The sequence below is a fragment of the Stigmatopora argus genome, chromosome 16 (assembly GCF_051989625.1).
Source record: "Stigmatopora argus isolate UIUO_Sarg chromosome 16, RoL_Sarg_1.0, whole genome shotgun sequence".
Lineage (NCBI taxonomy): Eukaryota > Metazoa > Chordata > Actinopteri > Syngnathiformes > Syngnathidae > Stigmatopora > Stigmatopora argus.
Window position 1 is genome coordinate 9,842,019 of NC_135402.1, and position 23,716 is coordinate 9,865,734.

Consider the following 23,716-nt stretch of genomic DNA (forward strand, 5'->3'; position numbering starts at 1 on the left):
CAGCTCAACATCTGTGTGCTTCTGAAGTACATGGGAAAATACAACTGCTCAAAGCACTCCTGACAACATTGAAAACACCACACGGTCATCGTTATGTACTCTATGTAGGGCCAGTCTGCGGAAACGTATTTACAGAGAATATGACATCATCGATGGGAGAAATAGGGGGCTTGATCTCTTTGCTCAAATACAGCATGTGTAGTATAAGCATTTTTTTTTCCTTGTTGGAAACCCTTCGAAATAATTCACGGAATAAAATATTGAAATCAAGAAGACCAACAGCTCCTTCTATTCACTGTAAGCTTCTCATGTTAACGCATGGTGAATAACAAAATCACGTTAGATTCATGCCACAGTTCCATAGGGGTCATGTGAAATGCGACGTGTGTAAAATGTTTTCCAATTGTATAAAAATGGGTGTTATGCCTGTGAAAGCTGTTTTTTTTGGTATAAATTCACAATTATCTTGCACTTGTTACACCTTTCCAATTCACGAATAATGCATTTTTTCCCTTCTTGTGATATGCACTTCACTGTTTATACTTGTGATTCATTTCATGTTACAAGTATGCCACTAGTATTCTAAACCAATCAGGAGTTGGCATGCCGGGCAAATTCTGATTGGGTGTTCACTCTCTAATCATAATGAAGTGGGAACAATACTCTATAACAAGGGTGTCAGACTCGGGTTGGTTCGCGGGCCGCTTTAACGTCAACTTGATTTCACGTGGGCCGGACCATTTTAGATATAATATTTAGATTTTTAAAATTTATAAATGCATTAAAAGAACTGGATTAAAAGCCCTGAATATTCAGTTTTTTATAGATCTAAAACAATGTTTATTTTAGCTTTTTTATATATATTTTTAGATTTTACAACATTTTGGAACTAAAAACACAGAAAAAATGGATTAAAAAATTACAATTATTGATTTAAAAGGGGGAAAATCAGGAAATTTAATATACATCTATACTCTTCATTTTAATTTGATCGTAAAACAGAAAGTCGGCACTCATGATTTACTTTCCCGGGCCACACAAAATGATGCGGTGGGCCAGATTAGGCCCCCGGGCCGCCACTTTGACACATGTGCTCTATAATGTCATCTCATCATATTTTCTGAACCGCTTTATCCTCACTAGGGGGGTGCTGGAGCCCATCCCAGCTCACTTTGGGCCAGAGGCGGGGGACACCCTGAATTGGTGGCCAGCCAATCACAGGGCACAAGGAGACAAACAACCATTCACACTCACACTCATACCCAGGGGCACTTTAGAGTGTCCAATCCGCCTACCATGCATGTTGTTGGAATGTGGCAGGAAACCGGAGTACCTGGAAAAAACCCACACAGGCCCGGGGAGAACATGCAAACTCACGAAAAACACATTTTATGGACACATCACCCTTATGGAATTGTGGCGTGAATCTATTGCCATATTTTAGTCTCTGAGCGCCGTCTCATGAGCCAGAATATATTGTAGCGCCTCCTGTTGAAATGTGCCTGCTACCGTGCGCACGGCAAGGGAACGTAAAGCAAAAATGACTCCCGAATTTAAGGCTTTTTTTTCTCAACGTGTTGACGACAGCTAACATTTACAGGGGACATTTACACGCCTGCTATCTGGACACGGCCGCACACTTGTTCCCCTGCCACGCACGCAAACGCACGCGTACACACACGTACACAGAAATGGTCCGTTGAGCAGGGCGCCGTAGAAACGGTCTCAGCCCAGTATATCCAGGTAGACGGGGGAGGCCTTGGCGAGGCTTTGGAGCATGGCATGAATCTCCTTGATATTGAGCCTCATGTAGGGTTCCCTCTGCCAGCAGCCCAGCATCAGGTCGTAAACCTCCTTAGGACAGGCGCGCGGCCGTTGGAGCACGCGGCCCTGGGTGATGCATTCGATCACCTGGTGAAAACATTTGTGGAAAAAGATCAAAATATAACAATGATCAATCAAAAGAATGACTTTCTGGCAGTGGCGGGCCGTCAGGGCCGTCAAGGCCTTCTCTGCTGGCCTAAGAAATATCTGAATCATATATTATATTTTGTCCATTAATACTTATTAAATAATTCCAAATTGTTTGTTAGCTTCCTTTCATTGCTTTTCCACCTGGTTGCACTGCTTCCAGATGTGTGTTTTCATATTGAAGCATTTAACCAATCACATTTCAGCCATTATTTGTTGCCAGGGTCAGAAATCTGCCTCAAGGCCTTCACAATCAGTTCTGCAGGCTCTGCTGCATTAAACAAGCGTCGATAAAACTGTTGCTTTAACCAATCAGATTTTGAGTTGGCAACACCACAATGCCTTGTCGCAGGCGTAGGGATACGTCATTGCCTTCTCGCATCGCTTTTACCAACTATGATTGGCTAGTGATTAGCCAGAGCTACAAAACTGTATCTGGAGCGAGCTGCACAAGCAAATATATTGTTGTGTTGATTTAAAGCCATTTTCAAGACGGACTATGCCAGAAATACGACAGGACAGGCTCGACTTTCAGCATTAGCTTCGATGGCGATAGAAAAGAAGGAAGAAAGAAAGGAGGATGGATATTGTGTACAGTTAAAAAGGATTTTTGTTGAGTAAAATATGGCTATATTCCTAAATAATATTTCAATTGGGGGCCCGGTTCTGATATCTGAAAAGCTCCAGTGTTTGTATTTAATCACTAAATGCTGCTAGGAAGTGGATTTTACCCCATTTTAGTGCCATTTTTGCCCTTTTGCCATTGACGTCCACCGCTGTCTTTTCCCGGACTTTATAGTTTTTAAAGGGTCTAATGCAAGGGTGTCAGATTCGGGTTGGTTCGCGGGCCGCTTTGACGTCAACTTGATTGCATGTGGGCCGGACCATTTAGATATAATATTTAGATTTTTTTAATAAATGGATTCAAAGAACTGGATTAAAAGCCCTGAATATTCCGTTTTTTATAGATCTAAAACAATGTTTATTTTAGCTTTTTTAAAATATATTTTTAGATTTTACATTATGATTTTTGAACTAAAAACACAGTAAAAAATCATTAAAAAATTACAATTATTGATTTAAAAGGGGGAAAATCCGGAAATTTAATATACATCTATACTCTTCATTTTAATTTGATCCTAAAACACAAAGTCGGCACTCATGATTTACTTTCCCGGGCCACACAAAATGATGTGGCAGGCCGGATTTGGCCCCCGGGCCGCCACTTTGACACATGTGCTCTAGTGGGTAGTTTTAAAGCTCATGTAGGGCTAAGGCTAAAATGAATAAGGTTAATTCAATGTAAAATATGTCTCTACTTACGAGCAATTCAAGTCACAAAACCACTTTTGGAACAACTTTATCACGACTTTACCTGGGAATATTACAACATATGACATATGATTGGCAGACAATTTCCGGAAGGAAACACTGGCGAAAACCCTGACGCATCTAACTTGGCAGGGTACACAGGACCCACCTCGTTGTTGGAGAGCTGGTACCAAGGCTGCTTGCCGTAGGTGAAAATCTCCCAAAGGACCACGCCCAAGCTCCACACGTCACTCTCGGTGGTGAAACGTCGGTACATGATGCTCTCCGGCGGCATCCAACGAATGGGCAGCATCGTGTGACCGCCCACCTTCATCAAAGCAACAATGAGAGGAAAGTTAAGAAATACCATCAAAATTTTCTTTAAAATGAGTTTTATGGTTTTGCCTCTCTCACTGAACTGTTTTTGATGAACACACTTTATCCCAACTGTTATTAGCACCCACTGTGGCGACCCGGGAGAAAATAAGCCAAAACATAAGTTACTATTACATTGCAATTACAGAGTTAATTACAATTTCTATATGAAAACGCATTAGAACTGGGTGCAATGGGTTCTATAGTTTGTAGTTGTAGTACCCCTGACAGAGAATATAATTGTACTGACTCTGTAATAGTCGGTGCTGTAGACGTCTCTGGACATGCCAAAGTCCCCGATTTTGACCAGCAGGTTCTCGCCCACCAGGCAGTTCCTGGTGGCCAGGTCTCTGTGCACAAAGTGCTGGGACGCCAGATAGACCATGCCGGCCGCGATCTGTTGCGCGATGTGCAGCATCTGCGACTGCGTCAGTTCCACCAGGATGCTGTGCTGCCCGTCCGCCATCAAAACCGCGTCTGGACCGTGGGACCTGCATAGGCAGGCACAAGCGGCGTTGATAGGGGAAACAGTCAAAATTAGAGATCATGATTCCGGGAATTGGGCCTGAACATGTCTTTTTTTTTTTAGAATATTGGAGGTGGGACGTCATGGCAGTGAAACATGATGACCAGTTTAAAGAAATTATGCAAATGTATATTGCTGTCAGTCGCAGTGAATGAGCACCAAAATATAAGGTATAACAATGAGGGGTGTGTCCGATCCGATCATGTGATAAGATTATTTTAAGAAGATCGAAATCGAGTGAAAAAAATAGATTTTTTTAATATTAAGATTTCTTGTTATTATCACGGTACAAGATAAAATTTGCAAGCATGTCAGCAAAATAAACCAAAAGATTGTTTGTTTGTCCTATGTAATATTTTTAAAAGATTAGAGGAAAAAGATTGTGTTTTAAAGATTGTTTTAATGACTGCAAAACAACAAAAAAGGATAATGTAAAAACAAAAATAAATGTAAGAAATTATTAAATTAATTCCTAAGGTATCTAATTTGTTCTCGGTATTGGTAGAATCAGAATGAAAAAAATTGGATTTAAAAAAAAATGTTATGAAAGGGCTACCAAGCAACAAAAAAGATGTGCAAGGACAAAAGAAACAAAAAATGCTTACTTGTACTACGCAATGCAATTGCCTGGCAACCAATACTAAGATCACCCCCCCCCCCCCCCCCCCCACACACACACACACCCTGCCTACTGCCCATAGTTGGCTGGGATAGGCTCCAGCACCCCTGTGACCCGTGTGGTTACATTTTCAAAAGATTGGAGTCAGGTGGGAAAAGATTGTGTTTTTCAGATATTTTAATGACTACAAAACAACAAACTAACCAAGAAGGAAAAGGATATTTTGCAAAAAAAACACAAAAAATAAATTGCCAAGGTCTCAACCGAGGGATCCTCAAAATCAAGTGACCTGAACTCAGGCGCAAAAATATGTGATCGGGACAATTCTCGTTAAAAATCGATTTATTTTTATGCATGGAAAGCACCAATTTCGTCCCATGATAAGTCTGCAATTTCTATTCAAGGACGTTTGATGAATTAAAATTAAAATTATAGCGTTTCAGTGAACTGGTCACTAGTAAAAATGCAGGGAGAGCCGTATGTTTAATTGCAAGTACTGACCATCTCCAAAAGTCATCGTAAAGATTGAAGTCGTACCTGAGGAATTTGTTGAGGTCTCCATGCTTCATGTACTCGAAGACCATGATGAGGGGGTCGCTGTCCACGCACACGCCGTAGAATGTGACAATGTGTTCGTGCTGCAGGTTGGTGAGCAGCTCGGCCTCCCGGTAGAAGTCGGCACGCCCGCTCTCGCTGGCTTCTTTAAGGGTCTGGCGTGGGCACACGAGCCGCAATCGGTTAAAGCACTTGTGTCAAAGTGGCGGCCCGGGGGCCAAATCTGGCCCGCCGCATCATTTTGTGTGGCACGGGAAAGTAAATCATGAGTGCCGACTTTCTGTTTTAGGATCAAATTAAAATGAAGAGTATAGATGTATATTAAATTTCCTGATTTTCCCCCTTTTAAATCAATAATTGTAATTTTTTAATCATTTTTTTCTGTGTTTTTAGTTTAAAATCATTTTGTAAAATCTAAATATATAAAAAAAAAAGCTAAAATAAACATTGTTTTAGATCTATAAAAAACTGAATATTCAGGGCTTTTATTCCAGTTCTTTTAATCCATTTATAGAAAAAATAATCTAAATATTATATCTAAAATGGTCCGGCCCGCGTGAAATCAAGTTGGCGTTAAAGCGGCCCGCGAACCAACACCCTTGGGTTAAAGTTTAAGAGAGAGTGGGATCGCTTGTCTAAATCCATCATTTATGTAAGTGAATCTTATTTTCTTTTTTGTTTGTTGGATTTGACCAAACTTTTGCTTTTTGGAATTAAAGTAATTTATTATCAATCAAAAACATCTTCACACAAAGCCACATTATTAAGTTGCTTGTCACACTCTGTGGGGTTCGTTGTCACTTGTAAGTGAACGGGATTTCTTAAAGAGACAATCTACTGAATGAAATAGTTTTTTTAATTATAAAGAATACATCAAAGAATACATTATAAAATTACTCATTTTTTTAGAATAGCTTTCAACGAGTGGTTTTATCGGAAAACACATCGATTTTGGAATGAAATTGAATTATTTTTTTGCCATTATAACAAGTATGATGAAATGCCCTTCCAGTTACAGGCTGACAAAGGCAGTTGAAACATAACATGCCTGTCAACTCGCCATTTTTTAGGTTATTGTATAAAATCAACCACTCATTGCACTTAAAAATTACTTTAGATGTAATTCGCACGCTAAAAACTCATCCAGTAGCTAGCAAGCAACTGACTAGCAAGAACATGTGAAACAAAGCAACATTTCTTTGACTTCACCCTAACTCACGTGTCAAAGTGGTGGCCCAGGGGCCAAATCTGGCCCGCCGCATCGTTTTATGTGGCCCGAGAAAGTAAATCATGAGTGCCAACTTTTTGTTTTATGATGAAATTCAAATGAAGATTGTAGATTATTTCCTGTGTTTCCTCATTTTAAATCAACAATTGCAAAAATTTGTACTAATCTGAATGTCCAAAAATGATCTATCGATTAGCACGATCGAGAAAGCTGCCAATTTATTAATCAATTAATTTTGGCAGCCTAGTTGGAAGACATAACGGCCCTCCGGATGTAGTAATCGAAACTACCAGGTGGCCCGTGACAAAAATGAGTTTGACACCCCTGCTCTAGCTAATGCCTTTTAAAGATAACACTTTTGTAACTAGAAAGCTATTTTGTAAAAGAACCCCAAAGACCTTAACATTTTGATATTGACCTTAAAAAAAGCAAATTAATGTGTCATTGTACAGTAAAAGCAATGTAGTCAATTCCTGGTGAACTGATCATTTCAATAGTAGTAATATTGCGCAACATTGACCTCCAGTGGTCAAGTTATAGCAAGTGTGACAACCAACCTGAGTGTGATAAGCAACCCCGTTTTCCCAGGGTCAATCCCCGCCCCCGACGAGACGTTTCCTTGTACCTTGACGGCCACGTGGATCTTGTCGTGGCTTGGTGTCAGGTTGTAGCACTCAGCCAAGAAAACCTTGCCAAAGGCGCCCTCGCCCAGCTCACGCTTCAGCACAATGTTGTGTCTCTTGATGTGCTGCACGACTGTGGGTAGACCAGATCATGTACAAAATGTATTAATACTACAGTAATACCCCAGAGCTGCCAAATACTATGAATCTTCCATACGTTACTATGCCATTCTTTAACAAAATACTAAATACCAGCGGCGGTCCGTGAATTTCCTAGCGACGCCTTCAGCGAATCAATCCAACCCTCAAAAACTATTTTATGGCTATAAAACCTCTACTGCAGCTACAGCTTGCGAGACATGAAAAAAATCATTAATAATAACCTCATACAATTGAAATATTATTTAGGAATATAGCCATATTTTACTCACCAAAAATCCTTTGGTCATGTTTTGAATATTTGAATGTGATTTTTGACGTTTGGCATCGCTGATACCCCTTCATTACAGATTTAAAAAATATATATTTGTATATTATTTTTGTCTGCCATCTGTGTATTTTGAGGTATGATTCCAATGTCGACCATTACATATCAGCACATTATGACACTAGTAACTTTGAGTATGTACATTTGGCCAAGCGTATTAATAGTACAGTAATAATAATATTGATTTTTTTTTCTTAAATACTGTTTGTATTCTACTTCGATCTGCCTTTCATTTTATTTTAGGATAATTACAATGTCGGCCACTAGATTGCAGCACTCTATGACAATAGAAATTTTGTTTCTGTGTGTATTTACTCATGGGAAAAAAATTAAGAAAATAGGAAGTAATGTTCACTTAGTTTTCAATATAAAGACTATCAGAACTACTATGTTCTGCTGTCATATTAGAGGAGGGGTGCTATCAATGTCACTTTTTATCAATTAATTGATCTCAAAGATTGTGTCAGTCAATTGTGTCCTTGTATATATATATATATATATATATATATATATATATATATATATATATATATATATATATATATATATATATATATATATACATACAAGGACACAATTGACTGCCTTGCCTCCCTGAGGTTTGGCCTTTGATTGAAATACATTGAAGCAAGTCAAAAGTCAATTGTTTTTAAATTGTTTAGTTACAATTGTTTTTCACTTGGAATGATTTGAACATAACCCTTATTTAACTCAACACAACTGCCGTTGACAGCAATAGATGTTCAATAAATTTGCTCTGGAAGCCAGACATACCTACCTACGTACCTTCATTTAAGTGCAATGTCAGTGTTTAAACATTATGTTTAAAATGTTTTATCATATTGATTTAAAGGAAGAAAACCTTGTTTTCAAACAATTAGACCTGCTGCGCCAATGTGTTTTAATGTTAAACATGATGGTGGTGCTTGGAGATTGAATTGTTGTAGAAATATTATCTTCTATATCCGGAGTCTATACGTCCCCTAAATGGATTGATCGGACAAAGTAGACGATTACCAAATCGGGCGGTAACTCACACGTGTCTGGTTTCAGCATGCTGCCCGTGTTGCCGAAGTACTGAGGATTTTCAATGACAGGGATCTTGGTCATGCCGATGATGACGGCGTCTGGCGCCATCTCGGAGGACGACGGCGTGTTGTTGCCGTTGGAGACGTGATGGAGGGGGCTGGCAGAGTCATCGTCGTTGCTGATGACCGACGAGGAGCCTGGCAATGCGGAAACCAAGAGGAGAGGAATACTAAGGGTGCCATTTTATTCCAACAGAGTACAGATAGGATAATCACGTTTAAAATTTGATTTAGAATTTAAGACCATGCAGCAATTGTCTGTATTTAACACCTAACAAAATGTGTTGTCCCTTTTTTGTTTTTAAATTTAAGATGATGTCTGAGCCCTGGTTGGTGAAAATAAGACGCTACTGACTAATAAGTGTTAAACAACGTGCCTTTCTGAATGTGAAATGTTGATTGAAGAGATAAGCTCACCTTTAATTCCAAACTTGGAGTTCCTTCCATATTTAAGAATGATGACCATGAGAACGCAGCCCATCAAAGCCACACCGGCGATTCCCACCACTACATAAACCTGCAAAAAAAACGTAACTTTATGGAGAAAGTTCACAAATATGACAGGCGATGGCCGTTTGACTACACTGAAATTAATGTACAATTTTTAATGACTTGTGATTTACTTACAGCAATGCTGTCGTCTATCGGTGGCAGCGGCGAGTCTGGAAGTGAGCATAATTTTATTGTGAGTCATATAGTGTCGTATTTTTTTGGGGGAGTTTATGAATTAGAATGATATATTTTTTCTTGTGTCTTTTAAAGTTTCACATGAATTAGCCATGTATGGCCAAAGATATCATTTTTCTACAAGAATTAGCCCTGTATGGCCAAAGATATCATTTTGATACATGAATTTTGAGCAATGGTATATATTTTTTTATGACTGAGCTGCACCTGGAAGGCATATCTCATTGTACAATTATCAAAGTATGTATATGTATTTATGTACAATGACAATAAAGCTTTCAATTCAATTCTATTCAATTCAATGTTAAAAGTAATTCAAAATCTTAAAGATTCACTGCGAGTTTTTTTTTATTTTTTATTAAAAACTGAATTATTCAGTGGCATCAGAGTTTACACCTGACGACATACAGAAAACATATGTAGATCCATGTGGTTGAAATGAAGTTTTTGAATGGAAATTACCGCTGAGACTTATTGATTTTATCATGCAACAAGTCAGAATATATATGGCATCACAGGAATTTGTATGGGGTACGCCACATGTGTCAAAGTGGCGGCCCGGGGGCCCAATCTGGCCCGCCCTATCATTTTGTGTGGCCCGGGAAAGTAAATCATGAGTGCTGTTTTAGGATGAAATTAAAATGAAGAGTATAGATGTATATCAAAAATCCTGATCTTCCCCCTTTTAAATCAATAATTGTATTTTTTTAATCATTTTTTTCCGTGTTTTTAGTTCAAAAATCATTTTGTAAAATCTAAAAATATATAAAAAAGCTAAAATAAACATTGTTTTAGATCTATAAAAAACTGAATATTCAGGGTTTTTAATCCAGTTCTTTTAATCCATTTATTAAAAAAAATCTAAATATAATATATCAAAAATGGTCCGGCCCACGTGAAATCAAGTTGACGTTAAAGCAGCCCGCGAACCAACCCGAGTCTGACACCCCTGGGGTACGCGGACCTTAATTTTTGGTGACGCAAATGTTATTGTGAACACAAATTGCATTTGGGGATAATCGTGGCGTGAGTGACATGTTATCTTATGCCAAAATGCAGCCAGTCTGAACGCAGCATAAGAAATGTACAATTAGTATAATTAAATACTTTGAGCAACCGTTACATAAGTGAAGGTTATTTGTACTAGGTGGTGCTAGGAACTAGGTAAAATTTTGATTAATGTGGCCGTAATACACTAGTAAGAGGATTAAAAAGTCCTACCAGTCGTATCTGGACAGGAAAACCAGCAGCAGAAGTGGAACATAGCACATCGTTAATTCAAAATACACATTTAATACTGTAAATGCATACAGCCATTGTGGATGGTCACTTACAGTAGTAATAGGGATCATCTGCAGCAGGAGAGCAAAAAGGCAAATTAGCAATTTGAGTGGATCGGGAGAAGTTAAAAGAGAAGAATAAGGAAAGGTGGGCACACCTGTGTGGTCGTCGGGTGGGTCGATGAACTGCGCCGCCACCATTTTTTCGTCATGGCCGTATTGGTTCCTGGCCACCAGGCGGTAGATGCCGTTGTGAATGTGCGTAGGGTTGACCAATTGCAGGCAGCCGTGGTATTCGCTCTTGGTGGTCTTGTGGTAGGTGGTCCGAATGTAGTCGTGCTCCTCCAGCATCTCGTTCTCAAAGTACCACTGGAGCTCAGGCCTGGGGTTGCCAGTCATGCTGAAGGGGATGCACCAGTGGTGGTCCTTCTCTGGTTCCAGCAGCTGCTGGATGGTGGGCGCGACTGATGGGACGAGGGGTCGCACAGGGGACGGGGAACGGTTGGTATTTCAATGGGGGGAGGGATTGAGGAGAATTCCAGAGGAAAAACAACATTGACAGGCTGAGAGAGGAGGTACACGGTCGATTGGTCGCCGGTCTTTTGGTCGCCCGGAACGTAAGTGATAATTACCATTTAAATCGTTGCTCAAATTTCCTAAATACAAACTGCAAATTACTATTTAGTCATACTTAATGCCCTGGTAATTTTTAGGCTAAAGAAAAGCTCCAAATTTACCGGACTTTTATTGTTTTTTGTTGGAGAACTGACTGACGTAGCTTCTTAAAGGGACAATGCATGTACATACAAACTCTTATACACTCACACGTCGGCGCAGTGAAACTGCTCATGGCCATTGTTGGCTTTTATTGATGCGTAGACCGTGTTGTTTGACCTTGTTTTGTCGCCGGTCTCTTGGCCGTCGGTCTTTCGGTCGCCGGTCTTTTGGTCGCCCATTGTCGCGGTCGGGGCGACCAAAAGACCGCGACCAAAAGACCGCGACCAAAAGACCGGCGACCAAAAGACGGCGACCGAAAGACCGGCGACCAAAAGAGAGGCGACCAAAAGACCGGCGACCAATTGACCGCACACGAGAGAGGACATGTCGTTTCGGAAATGTTGAATATGGAGACAAACAATACAGCTGGGGTGGAGACAAATATAAGCTAAGATTGGTTTTGGCTAAGAATGGAAATCATGCCGTTGAGTTGTGACTTTTGGCCTTGTCCGTTAGGCTAGGTGTCGCCACAGAGTACTCAGAGGTAAATGTGGCAAAAGAGTCTTTAGAGACAAAGATTAGTATCGTTTTCAAGGGTTTTACACTAAATATGACAACGAATATCCTCACGGTGAAGGATAGGAGAAGAGATGTGAAAGCAGAGAACGGCGTGGCTTCACAAGGGGAAAAGTGGTACTCAGACGTTTGGTCGCCGGACGTTTGGTTGCCCGGACGTTTGGTCGCCGGACGTTTGGTCGCCCGGACGTTTGGTCGCCGGACGTTTGGTCGCCGGATGTTTGACAACATGACAGAGAGTTTACTGTTGAAACCAGCTCTCAAAATTATATTCATGAGAGAGTTTAATATCTAAATATCTACTGTCGAAACCATCTCTAAAAATTATATTCACCCGGGCGACCAAACGTCCGGCGACCAAACGTCCGGGCGACCAAACGTCCGGGCGACCAAACGTCCGGTGACCAAACGTCCGGTTACGGGGAAAAGTAATGGACAAGAAACCACAAGTCAACAAGATCAGGAGATGGAATAATGAAAACAAAATGACGTGGAGCTTCTGGTTCCGCTTGGAAAGGAAAAAATACAATTGTAAAGATGTACAGTGAGCTAATGTGTGCTTACAGAGAATGTTGAGTTGCAGCGTGGCCTCCGTCTGACCCACTATGTTCTCAGCCGTGCATGTAATCACCTTTCCGTTGTCCTCTGGTGAGAGGTCGGTTAGGGTGAGCCTGCTTTCAGTCTCCATGGGGTCAATCTGGACACATAGCATAGCATGATGGTCAACCAAATCCAGGAGGCCATGTTTGTCTTGGATTTCTTTAATGAGTTCCACACTAAAAGAGATGTAGGTACGACAACAATTCACGCCTTAGTTACAAATCAACATTTATTTTAAATGTAACACTAATATTGATTAACATATTGGTCATTTTGGTTTCTTTTAAATACTCCAAAAAAAGCCATGTCAGACATTGGCCCTATTGCTATTTTGGTCAAAAATTTGGCTAATATAGTGGTTTGGCTATAATGGGGGCACCCCTACCAGCCACCATTTTTTTTAAAAAAAGGAAAGAAAGAGGGGCATCCCGGAAGCTGAGTGGTTAGCGCGTCGGCCTCACAGTGTGGAACCTGGGTTCAAATCCAGGTCGGTCCACCTGTGTGGAGTTTGCGTGTTACTGCGTGGGTTTTCTCTGGGTACTCCAGTTTCCTCCCACATTCCAGAGACATGCCTGGTAGGCTGATTGGACACTCTAAATTGCCCCTAGGTATGAGTGTGAGCATGAATGGTTGTTTGTCTCCCTGAGCCCTGTGATTGGCTGGCCACCAATTCAGGGTGTCCCCTGCCCAAAGTCAGCTGGGATAGGCTTCAGCACCCCCATGACCCTGGTGAGGATAAAATGGTTCAGAAAATGAGAAGTACCATGAGGAAAGAAAGAGCAAGACTGTTTAAGACGATGCTATGTAGAAAAGATTTGTGTTTTTTGAAACTTTTTCTTTTAATACCAAAGTCCCCATTTTAAAGTAGGGCAAATTAGCCTGGACTATTTTTACGTGTGGATTTATAAACTCTTTGAGGCCCTGCTGAGTATTTATGTCAGTATGTCACCGTGTTCACCACCCACACAGTGTTGAGTAAATTGTATACCCAGTATCCCAATTGACTCCCAAACTCAAAATAAGACAAAATTAGCATAAGGGTACATTGATTTTGCATCTTATGCAGCATTCAAAAATATGCCACAAACCTATTCTAAGATAGTCTATTTATTGTCTTCAACATGTCAACTCCATCCACCATTGGCAATGAATTAATTGAATTAGTTTCTGTGTGTTTATTTGATGTCATAGAACATCTTTCCCTTCACGAATTAAAGCCGCATTAGATTCTTCAGCACTCGCCCATCCTCGTTTTGGATCATTTTTTTAAACCAAGCTTCACACTATTTCAGTCTAACACGGATTTTGTAAATTGGGGAACCCTCTAAACCACATGTGTCAAAGTGGCGGCCCGGGGGCCAAATTTGGCCCGCTGCATCATTTTGTGTGGCCCGGGAAAGTAAATCATGAGTGCCGACTTTCTGTTTTAGGATAAAATTAAAATGAAGAGTATAGATGTATATATTAAATTTCTTGATTTTCCCCCTTTTAAATCAATAATTATAATTTTTTAATCATTTTTTTCTGTGTTTTTAGTTCAAAAATATTTTTGTAAAATCTAAAAATATATTTTAAAAAAGCTTAAAAAAAACATTGTTTTAGATCTATAAAAAACTGAATAATCAGGGCTTTTAATCCAGTTCTTTTAATCCATTTATATAAAAAAAAATCTTAATATTATGTCTAAAATGGTCCGGCCCACGTGAAATCAAGTTGACGTTAAAGCGGCCCGCGGACCAACCCGAGTCTGACACCTTTGCCTAAACGGTACAGTTAAAACTAGAGGATATGTTTTTTTAAATCACTAAAAGCTTCAGTGGGTTTTAGGTTGACTCGTGGATCATATTTGTGCGGTAGATGATGCGGTGTTGAATATCAGTGGGTCGAAGCCGGATCTTGAAAAATAGACCCACGGTGGGCTGTACTGTAAACCCTGGAGAATGAAACCTTAGACCTAATTTCAACCTTTGACAAATGAACTTGAAGCTTTAGTGGAGTCCATTGAATTAGACTGGCTCACCAAAAAGTGAGAGAACACCATGTCCAGGTTCCACAGGATCTCGGGAGATGGCGACCCAAAGGCACTGCACAATGCTTTGACATCGCCGCCCTGCATCTCTGTTACCGTCGTGGGGGTGACCTCTACTTGAGGAACCACTGCGGGACAACGAAGGAGACGGTCTTAAGTAACCAAGTGAGAGGTGTGCATGTGGGGAAACTGTAAACCCCCCATCGATTGCTTTCTGGACTTTCAGGAAGCTCGTGCCACGTTGCTTATTCTAACGCGGTTTCACGTTACCGCAGTCAGGTGGTGTAAGCGTGGCGAAGGCTTTTGTTGCTCCGTATTCGTCCTTGCATTGCAGATCTTGACTGTCAGGTTCCTCCAGGCTCCTCAGTTTGATCCAGAGGTTCTCGCAGACGCAGTCCAGAGGATTTCCGGACAGCAGCAGTCTGAAAGGACAATACGCTAGTAGTGGGTTCCTAAACTGGGGTAAAATAAATGATTTGTTAAACTGTTACAACAGTGTGCCCAACAGCGATTACGTATATACTGGTAAATCATTGTGTCAGTTGATCAGGTCTTCGTTAGCAGAAAAGTTGCTAGTCCACTATTTCTAAAAAATTGATTTTCTTTTGCCTGACTCAGAAAACGTGCAGTTGACCTTGTCTGCGGTTGCAAAACACTGCCATCTTCAGAGAGGGTAAATGATGAGAGTGGGTGGTGAATTTAAGTTCAGCAAATTTAGGGTTTCAATACTGTATGTTAAAATGACTGGAAAATATCATCCCGGGACACTTTTTATAATACTTTGACACTAAGGACCCATAAAGAGAGCCCAAAAATGTTTTCCGTTTTTTTTTTGGTCCCAAAATACAATATATTTTGTGTACAGCACAAAAACAATATATTGTATTGGAAGATTAAAGAAACTGCCGATTATGCCGGAGGGCCCTAGCGGTGAGGTTATTAATAAATAAAACAATAATTCATTTCACGCTTTGTAGACACTGTATGTATATTTGATTTGTTCGGATGTTTTTTTTTAAGTTTTAAAACTCATTGTTAAGGTGAGATGCAAAACTGGCAGCTGGCATTTGTAGAGCTGGGCTTACAAATAGGAGATGTTGTAATTCTGAAAGATCCTCCATGAAAGCTGCGACAGATTGTTGTCTCGCAAATTCCTTAAAAAAACAGAATAAATCAATTAGGCCAATTGTACATATAAAGCAGTAAAGTACATTAATATATTTGTGTGTATGTATATAGGGAAAACATATATCTTATATGTTTTGAATAAAATGACCATAGAAGAAGGAAAAATGTGTTTTAAAGGCTTTGTTTATGGATGCAACTGTATCTGAAGAAATGTCTATCCGATACAGGCTGGTGTAAAATGCAATGTATCACTAGATTCTGTGGCTACACTGTAACAAATAGAACTTCTTATGCTAACTGAAGGTTTTAAGTAAGCACAATTCAAATTTGTTAGTGGAATTTGAAATTTCAAGTCAACATGATTGACTTGTTTTTGATGATAAACTTGCAAACTTAAGTTATCGCTAAACTTTTTTTGTTTTTACCCCATTTATATTAAGTAAGCAGGATGTAGCATTTTAATTGACCAGGATTTATATTAAATAAGCAGAATGAAAATTTTCAAAACACCTGGACTTCGCATTTCAAGTCAACACTATCTTTTCAAGTTTCGCTTACTCAGGAATATGTTTTCCCTCAAAACTTGATAATACAAATAAGCACAACTCATTTTATTAAGTTAACACAAGTTTTTGACAATTTGAGTTGGAGTTACTTAAAATCTTAAATTTGCATAATTTATGAGAAGTTCTGCGTAGTCAGTGGTGGTCTGTCAGGCCCTGGAAGGCCCTCTCTGCTGGTCTAAAAAAAATACCTGTATAATAGACTGATGTTAATCATATTCTGTACATGAATACTTATTATAAATAATTCCGAATTATTTGTCAACTTTCTTTCATTGCTTTTCCTCTGGTTGTGCTGCAAAAAAGCAATAGCAATACCACAAGTAATAACAATGAAAACACTAGTGGTATTTTTGGGAAAGGTTTTCAAAATAACGATAGAATGTATTGTACTACATGGTTGCAAAAGTAGTGGTTGAAATAACAGTAGTACTAGAATTAGTGGCATTGGCATTGGCTTTACATCATTAACTGACTCAAGGAATGCAATGCTATAAATGGTCTCAATTCAACTAATGGATGTTCCATTAGCTCCCAATTAGCGCAAATTTTGACTATAGCTATTCATATATCAGTGAATGTTTGAAATTGTTTAAACAAGTTGCCTTAAAATGGAGTGCAAGAGGTCTTACACAAATTGCAGTCTTGTGTTGTTGTAAAATGCATCCGGGGATATGGATGTTAATCTGGTCCTGGTCACTGTTCTGTAGGGAAAAGAAGCACTTTGGTGAAAAAGATGATTTCAAAACAATCTCGTACAGTTGCAGAATACAGTTATATTGCTTGAGAAATTCACTTGAAAGCACACACTTAACTCAAAATACTTGTTATCAAAACCATTTTTCGTTTTCATGAGTAAAAGTGCCATTATTTTGTTAAATCCTACCCCTCAAAAAACAATTTATATATATATAGTTTATATATACTGAGTGTATGAAAGGAAAAACATGTTATAGTATTATATGTTATACACATATGGAGTTATGGAGTGTATAAATAAAAAAAGGATGCAAACACAGTCAATCTTGATTTAATCTAATTTAGTGTGCTTAATACGCTACTTCATGTAGATCTGGCTTGGCTAGCACTGAATAATAGCATGCCCGGACGTTTGGTCGCCGGACGTTTGGTCGCCGGACGTTTGGTCGCCCGACGTTTGGTCGCCCGGACGTTTGGTCGCCCGGACGTTTGGTCGCCGGACGTTTGGTCGCCCCGGGGGAATATAATTTTGGGAGCTGGTTTCAACTGTAGATATTTAGATATTAAACTCTCTCTCTCTCATGAATATAATTTTGAGAGCTGTTTTCAACAGTAGATATTTAGATGTTAAACTCTCTCTCATGAATATAATTTTGAGAGCTGGTTTCAACAGTAAACTCTGTCATGTTGTCAAACATCCGGCGACCAAACGTCCGGCGACCAAACGTCCGAGTACCGAATAATAGTCATACAGAAATTAATCTTAGAAAAAACAATACTTCCACTATTCCTCAGCAGTTTTTTGTCCCATCAGTCATTTTCTGTATCTTCATGTTTTTTTTCAAGGAATTGGGGGTTTGGATGTTTTAAAAGACTAGCTACTACTCACTAATTGCCCTAAATTGGGTTTCCTGCCATCTTAGTATCAGGCTCGTATATCAGGATTCCATTCAGAAATCGATTTTAAAAAATTGTTTGTATCTTTAAAAAAAATCTCCTGATTGTGGTCATTTTAATATAAAGTTGCAGCTTGATAAGTAGTGATATAATAAAAATGTAGTTTTGTGAAACGGGTTAATCCTCTTGGGATGGAATACCAGTTAGCCATCTAAAGGGGAACTTTGTTTAAACTGCTTTTACTTTGGAATCCCAGGTCGACTCCAAATCAAGAAAATATGAGTTTTTATTTCGTTTTATTTCTTGGTTGGAATAGCAAGGTGCAACACAGACGTGAAACATTTTAAAAGTTAAACCACGGATACTTTCAGTTTTTAAGAACTGGAAACTCGTTCAGGTACACAAAAAGCTGTTGGTCACTTAAATGCAACAAAGATGTGAAGCAATTCTTGGACCAAAACTAAATATAGTTGAACAATGAAAAGATTCCGCACCTTTGGTCAGTTTAGTCACCATAGGTTTGAATTCTAGATAAATTCTATGCAACACAAATGTGAAGGGGGACTCACAACTACAACGCTTTTACTACAATTCAACTCTGTACAAGACATTAGAGCAGTGGTGTCAGACTGGGTTGGTTCGCGGGCCGCATTAATGTCAACTCGATTTCCTGTGGGCCGGACCATTTTAGATATAATATTTAGATTTTTTTTATAAATGGATCAAAATAACTGGATTAAAATCCCTGAATATTCATTTTTTATAGATCTAAAACAATGTTTATTTTAGCTTTTTTTTAAATATATTTTTAGATTTTACAAAATAATTTTTGAACTAAAAACACAGAAAAAATGGATTAAAAAATTACAATTATTCATTTAAAAGGGGGAAAATCAGGAAATTTAATATACATCTGTACTCTTCATTTGAATTTGATCCTGAAACAGAAAGTCGGCACTCATGATTTACTTTCCCGGGCCACACAAAATGATGCAGCAGGCCAGATTTGGCCCCCGGGCCGCCACTTTGACACATTCATTAGAGGATAGCTAAATTTTCACAAGATTTCCTGCCAACGTTCACCTTTAGAAGATGAGGTTGACTCTGGGTTTGGAAGACAACACTTTTATGATAAAAACACGTGCGATACTTACAGGTTTCGGAGGTTTATGTAATGCCTCAGACTGTTGTCGTTCAGCTCAAACAGCCTGTTTTGGTTGGCGATGTATCTGTCAGGAAACAGATAATGAGGAATCATTAAGGAAGTTGTGCTTTCTTGCGCTAACATATCCTGCGAGAGAAGAGATACAGAGAAGACACCCAAGAGTAGTCGCCATTCAATCGTAGGGACACATGGACAAACAGGATTTCATACTTGTATTCACAACTATGGACAATTTGGAGTGTTTTTGTATGCTAGTAGGTGGTGTGAATACTCTTCAAGGAACCTAAGGGTTCGCCTTGGACTGGTCGCAAACCAATCACTGGGCACATATAGGGGACAACACTTATACTAAACACTCATGTTGATATCTATGAATAACACTTTGTTGCAGATTTCAGTTTTTTTTTGTTTGTTCCTGATTTATTGTCACTTTGCGTTGCTTGGATCCCAACTAAATGGAAAACCATCACAAAACAGCTAAAATTAGTGCTAAAATTAGAAGCCATATTCAAAATTTCCCATTTTATGTCCTAGTTATGGAGAATTATTTATTTTAAATTATATCATTTTTTGTGTTTCGACTCATACTAAGTCTATGGAATAAATAGGAAAACGTACAGATATGTATTTAAAAGAATTATACAGCACATTAAAGAAAATTTGAATTTAAGATATAAAAGTCGTAACAGTAAAGCCAAACTTTTGGGGGGAAATGCATACGTGACGAAACAAAGAAAGATACCACAACAAAGTACATGTTAAATGGTTTGATTAATAGTGTACAATCAATTTAAGATGGGAAGGGGGTCGTACAATGACATGATTTGAACTATGACTGCCAAATACTCATATCAGAATTGAATAATGCACCTTAAAATGTATTCTACACTTAAGAAAGACTTTATTTCACCTCCATGGGAAAAGGAATTCTCATTTCAGGCGTGTAGTGTTGCAGAAATGTTACAAAATGATTCTCTTTTAGCAGTCAGAACATGTGTTTGACCATGTGAATTGCCCAAATTTAGCTTCTACGCACCTGTATATGTGCAATCTGCCAAGATTTGGTAAAGGGGGCTCACATTAGCACCCCTTTTTATAAACAGCACCTAAAACCAGGCCTGGACATTTGTTTGTGTGTGTGTGTGTGTGTGTGTGTGTGCGTGCGTTACATGGAATTCTCTTTAAATGAAAATAAACGTGCACGAGCCTTACGCCGTTCGGTGTTGGTGATACGTAAACACGCGCGCCCACACGCACACGCAGCACGATTCGACTGTTATGTTGAAATGATATGTGTGATGATATTAGGAGGTCGGGGGATGGGGTGGTGGGGGGGTGGTCCGCGTAGTTGCAAGACCACCATCATCCTTTCAACATCTCATTATACCGTCGTCAGGTTGACACGGCCGCTCGCGCGCACGCACGCACGCGCGCGGACTCACTTACATGTCGGTGATGTTTTCCATGTCGTCCAACGTGAGCAAGGGGAAATCCTCCAGGCTCGGTGCCGCTCCATCGACGCACGAGATCCGCGACACGGTGCAGGTGCAGGCGGCGGGGCAGGCGGCGCTCAGCCCCCGCAGTCCACGGAGCGCCAGTAGAAGGAATCCGAGTCGAGCAATGCCATGCCAGTCCATGTCTCTAGCACAAAAAAACAAGTAGGAAAAAAAAACCCCAAAAAATCCTAAACAGCGCACCTATCGTCTTATTCCTCCCTAAACCCCCTCAACCCACCCACCCCCCTTTTTTGTGAGGTAAAATGTCTCAATCGGGTGAAATCCCTCGCTGTTGAATCTCAAATCCGCGTCGGAGAGGTCTCGTCGCAGGAGGAGGGGGAAGAGGGGGGGTGGATCAGGGTGCCATGGAGCGGCCTTGGCGTGTCTGCAGAGCCGCGATCGCGCACGACACGCTCGCCGCCGTTCGTGGAGGTGTCAAGTGCTCCAGCAGCAGCAGTAGATGATGATGAGGAGGAGGATGATGATGCTGTCTCACTCCTCCGGAGCCCGCATGCCTCCCCCAACCCCTTCTTCACTCTTTTTTCTGCCTTGTAAAAACAAATATGACGTGTTCCAGATGTTTGGAGATCAATAGGCATGCAGGAAGGCTAGATGAACGGACTCCACTCCCTCCTACCATCCTTCCTTCCTCTCTCTCCCTCCCTCACCTCTCCTCTCCCTTCGTTGCCGCCCCCTCCCCACACACGAGGTGATGCAGGGAGGACAATGACTACCTGCATCGTCAACCCCTCCTCACACCCCATTATTTAGTTAGCCCAAAAGTAAGTGATAATAATACAAACTTTTAAAGCCTTTCGTAAAACCGGAGGATGCTTTACAAGCAGTGGCGGTACTAATGGGAATAGAGCCCGGGTGCGACGAGTGTCAACGGGCCCCTTAAATAGATGCGTTGTATCTAACACCGGGTAATTGCCCCGCATCTCACCCAACCAACCCTCCTTTATACTCTAAAATCAGCCCTCCTAGAGGCCACGGCCGGGTTCAGGACCCCTAGGACCCCGAGTTCTGACACTGTTTAAGTTGACAATTTGACATACACAAAGACATTTGGGGGCGGCCTCAGAGTAGGGGACCTGGGTTCAAATCCAGGCCGGTCCACCTGTGTGGAGTTTGCATGTTCTCCCCGGGCCTGCGTGGGTTTTCCCCTGGGTTTCCTCTCACATTCCAAAGACATGCATGGTAGGCTGATTGGACACTCTAAATTGGCCCTAGGTATGAATGTGAGCGTGAATGCTTGTCCGTCTACTCGTGCCCTGTGATTGGCTGGCCACATATTCAGGTTGTACCCTGCTTCTGGTCCGAAGTCAACTGAGATAGGCTTCAGCACCCCCCGCGACCCTAGTGAGGATAAAGCGGTTCAGAAAATGAGATCAAAGAAAGACAATTGGATGAAGACACAATCAATAAACAGACACTTTCACTTTTTTAGCATTTTAGCAGGTGGGAAAATATTTAATGAAAGTTTCCACACAAAACTCAAAGATTTACAAAATTGCCTTAGACTTAGATGAATTTGCCTATTAACAAAACAAATGTGGGAATTGAGCTAGATCTTCATTTAGTTCGTTGGCTAAAGCCTTGTCCTGGAAAACTGAGTAAATATTTGTATACACGCAGGTAAACACACAACTTAAAAATTTAAAATGTTACACACTCAGAAACAACTTGACGAACAAAGGCAGACAAATTGGGAACTCACTGCTGATTAAGTTATTTTTGAAATATTGTAAAATTATCATTCTCTTCTGGAATTCTATAGTGGTCATGACAGCTGTTTTTTTTGGCCCAATACTCAAAACATCAAAAGACCCAAGCACCAACATCCATCCATCTTCTTCTGCTTTATCTGAGGTCCAGTCATTGGGACAACAGCCTAAGAGAGGAAGTCTGGACTTCCTTTTGTCCATTAACTTCATCTAGCTCCTCCAGGGGGACCAAATTCCAACACCAATACATTAACAGTATGTAGGGTCATGTTCAAAATTATTCAACCTCCATTGCAGTATAGTATTGTAGTAAGACATTTATTTTTGTTATGTAATTTGTAATCAGATTAATATTTGCTAGATTAACACAAAACTTTGTTGATATTATATTTAATTCATAATATATTTGATCAGAACACAGCTGCATACATTTGATAAATTATGAAATTTCATTTAATGCGGCCCACACAAGAACCTTAAGTGCAGCCTGTATTGGACTTCTCATTTTTAACTGTAGATGGAGCTAGTCTCTTAAATAGTGTTTCTCCATTAGCTGAGGAGTGAAAACCTAACATCATGTTTCAGTGTATTGTTTTACAAAAAGGTTCTCTCTTTGTCTCAAAAGTTTTCAAAAGCTTTATACTTTCACACCCTCTTTTTAATTCACGCATCCTTTCATCCATTGCTTAGGGCACATGTGTCAAAGTGGCGGCCCGGGGGCCAAATCTGTCCCGCCGCATCATTTTGTGTGGCCCGGGAAAGTAAATCATGAGTGCCGACTTTCTGTTTTAGGATCAAATTAAAATGAAGAGTATAGAAGTATATTAAATTTCCTGATTTTCCCCCTTTTATATCAATAATTTTAATTTTTTAATCATTTTTTTCTGTGTTTTTAGTTCAAAAATCATTTTGTAAAATCTAAAATTATATTAAAAAAGCTAAAATAAACATTGTTTTAGATCTATATAAAAACTGAATATTCAGGGCTTTTAATCCAGTTCTTTTAATCCATTTATATTAAAAAAAATCTAAATATTATATCTAAAATGGTCCGGCCCACATGAAATCGAGTTGACGTTAATGCGGCCCATGAACCAACCCGAGTCTGACACCCTTGGCTTAGGTGACCATTTTCTTTTTTTGCTTTATTCCTTCATTCTAATTTCCCACCATCATTGCCTTGATTCCCTCCCCCCACAACTATTTTTATTCTTTCCTTCATCATCTTCTCTCTTTCAGTCTTTCCATCTTTCCATTATTTGAACATACTAATCCCCTTCCTTACCTCCTCTTTCTGCCAATGACGTCCATTTTCTTCTCTTCCTTTCCTTTCTGTGTTTGTCCTCCCTCAGACCTGATTTTCATTTAT

The 23,716-nt window shown here is 39.9% G+C and overlaps 1 protein-coding gene across 1 annotated transcript; it reads right to left on the reverse strand.

The window, feature by feature from the left end:
* Positions 1 to 1,149: 1,149 nt before the first annotated feature.
* ntrk2b (neurotrophic tyrosine kinase, receptor, type 2b) lies at positions 1,150 to 21,260 on the reverse strand. The gene is made up of 18 exons (XM_077623254.1): positions 20,571 to 21,260; positions 19,114 to 19,188; positions 16,996 to 17,067; positions 15,758 to 15,826; positions 14,943 to 15,094; positions 14,664 to 14,800; positions 12,608 to 12,740; positions 10,909 to 11,214; positions 10,805 to 10,822; positions 10,692 to 10,700; positions 9,411 to 9,445; positions 9,201 to 9,300; positions 8,733 to 8,921; positions 7,211 to 7,341; positions 5,340 to 5,512; positions 3,908 to 4,148; positions 3,452 to 3,610; positions 1,150 to 1,911 (listed from the first exon to the last, which is right to left on the reverse strand). Exons 1-18 carry the CDS (start codon positions 20,759 to 20,761, stop codon positions 1,726 to 1,728), a joined length of 2,376 nt encoding a protein of 791 aa, XP_077479380.1. The 5' UTR covers positions 20,762 to 21,260; the 3' UTR covers positions 1,150 to 1,725.
* Between the last annotated feature and the right edge of the window lie 2,456 nt (positions 21,261 to 23,716).

Coding starts and splice junctions, on each gene's coding strand:
- ntrk2b (XM_077623254.1), bottom strand. CDS start 20,761: ATGGACTGGCATGGCATTGCTCGACTCGGATTCCTTCTACTGGCGCTC. Junction 12,741..14,663: donor TGGTGTTCTCTCACTTTTTG/GTGAGCCAGTCT, acceptor CTATGTGTCCAG/ATTGACCCCATGGAGACTGA. Junction 8,922..9,200: donor CTCCAAGTTTGGAATTAAAG/GTGAGCTTATCT, acceptor CCGCATTGCCAG/GCTCCTCGTCGGTCATCAGC.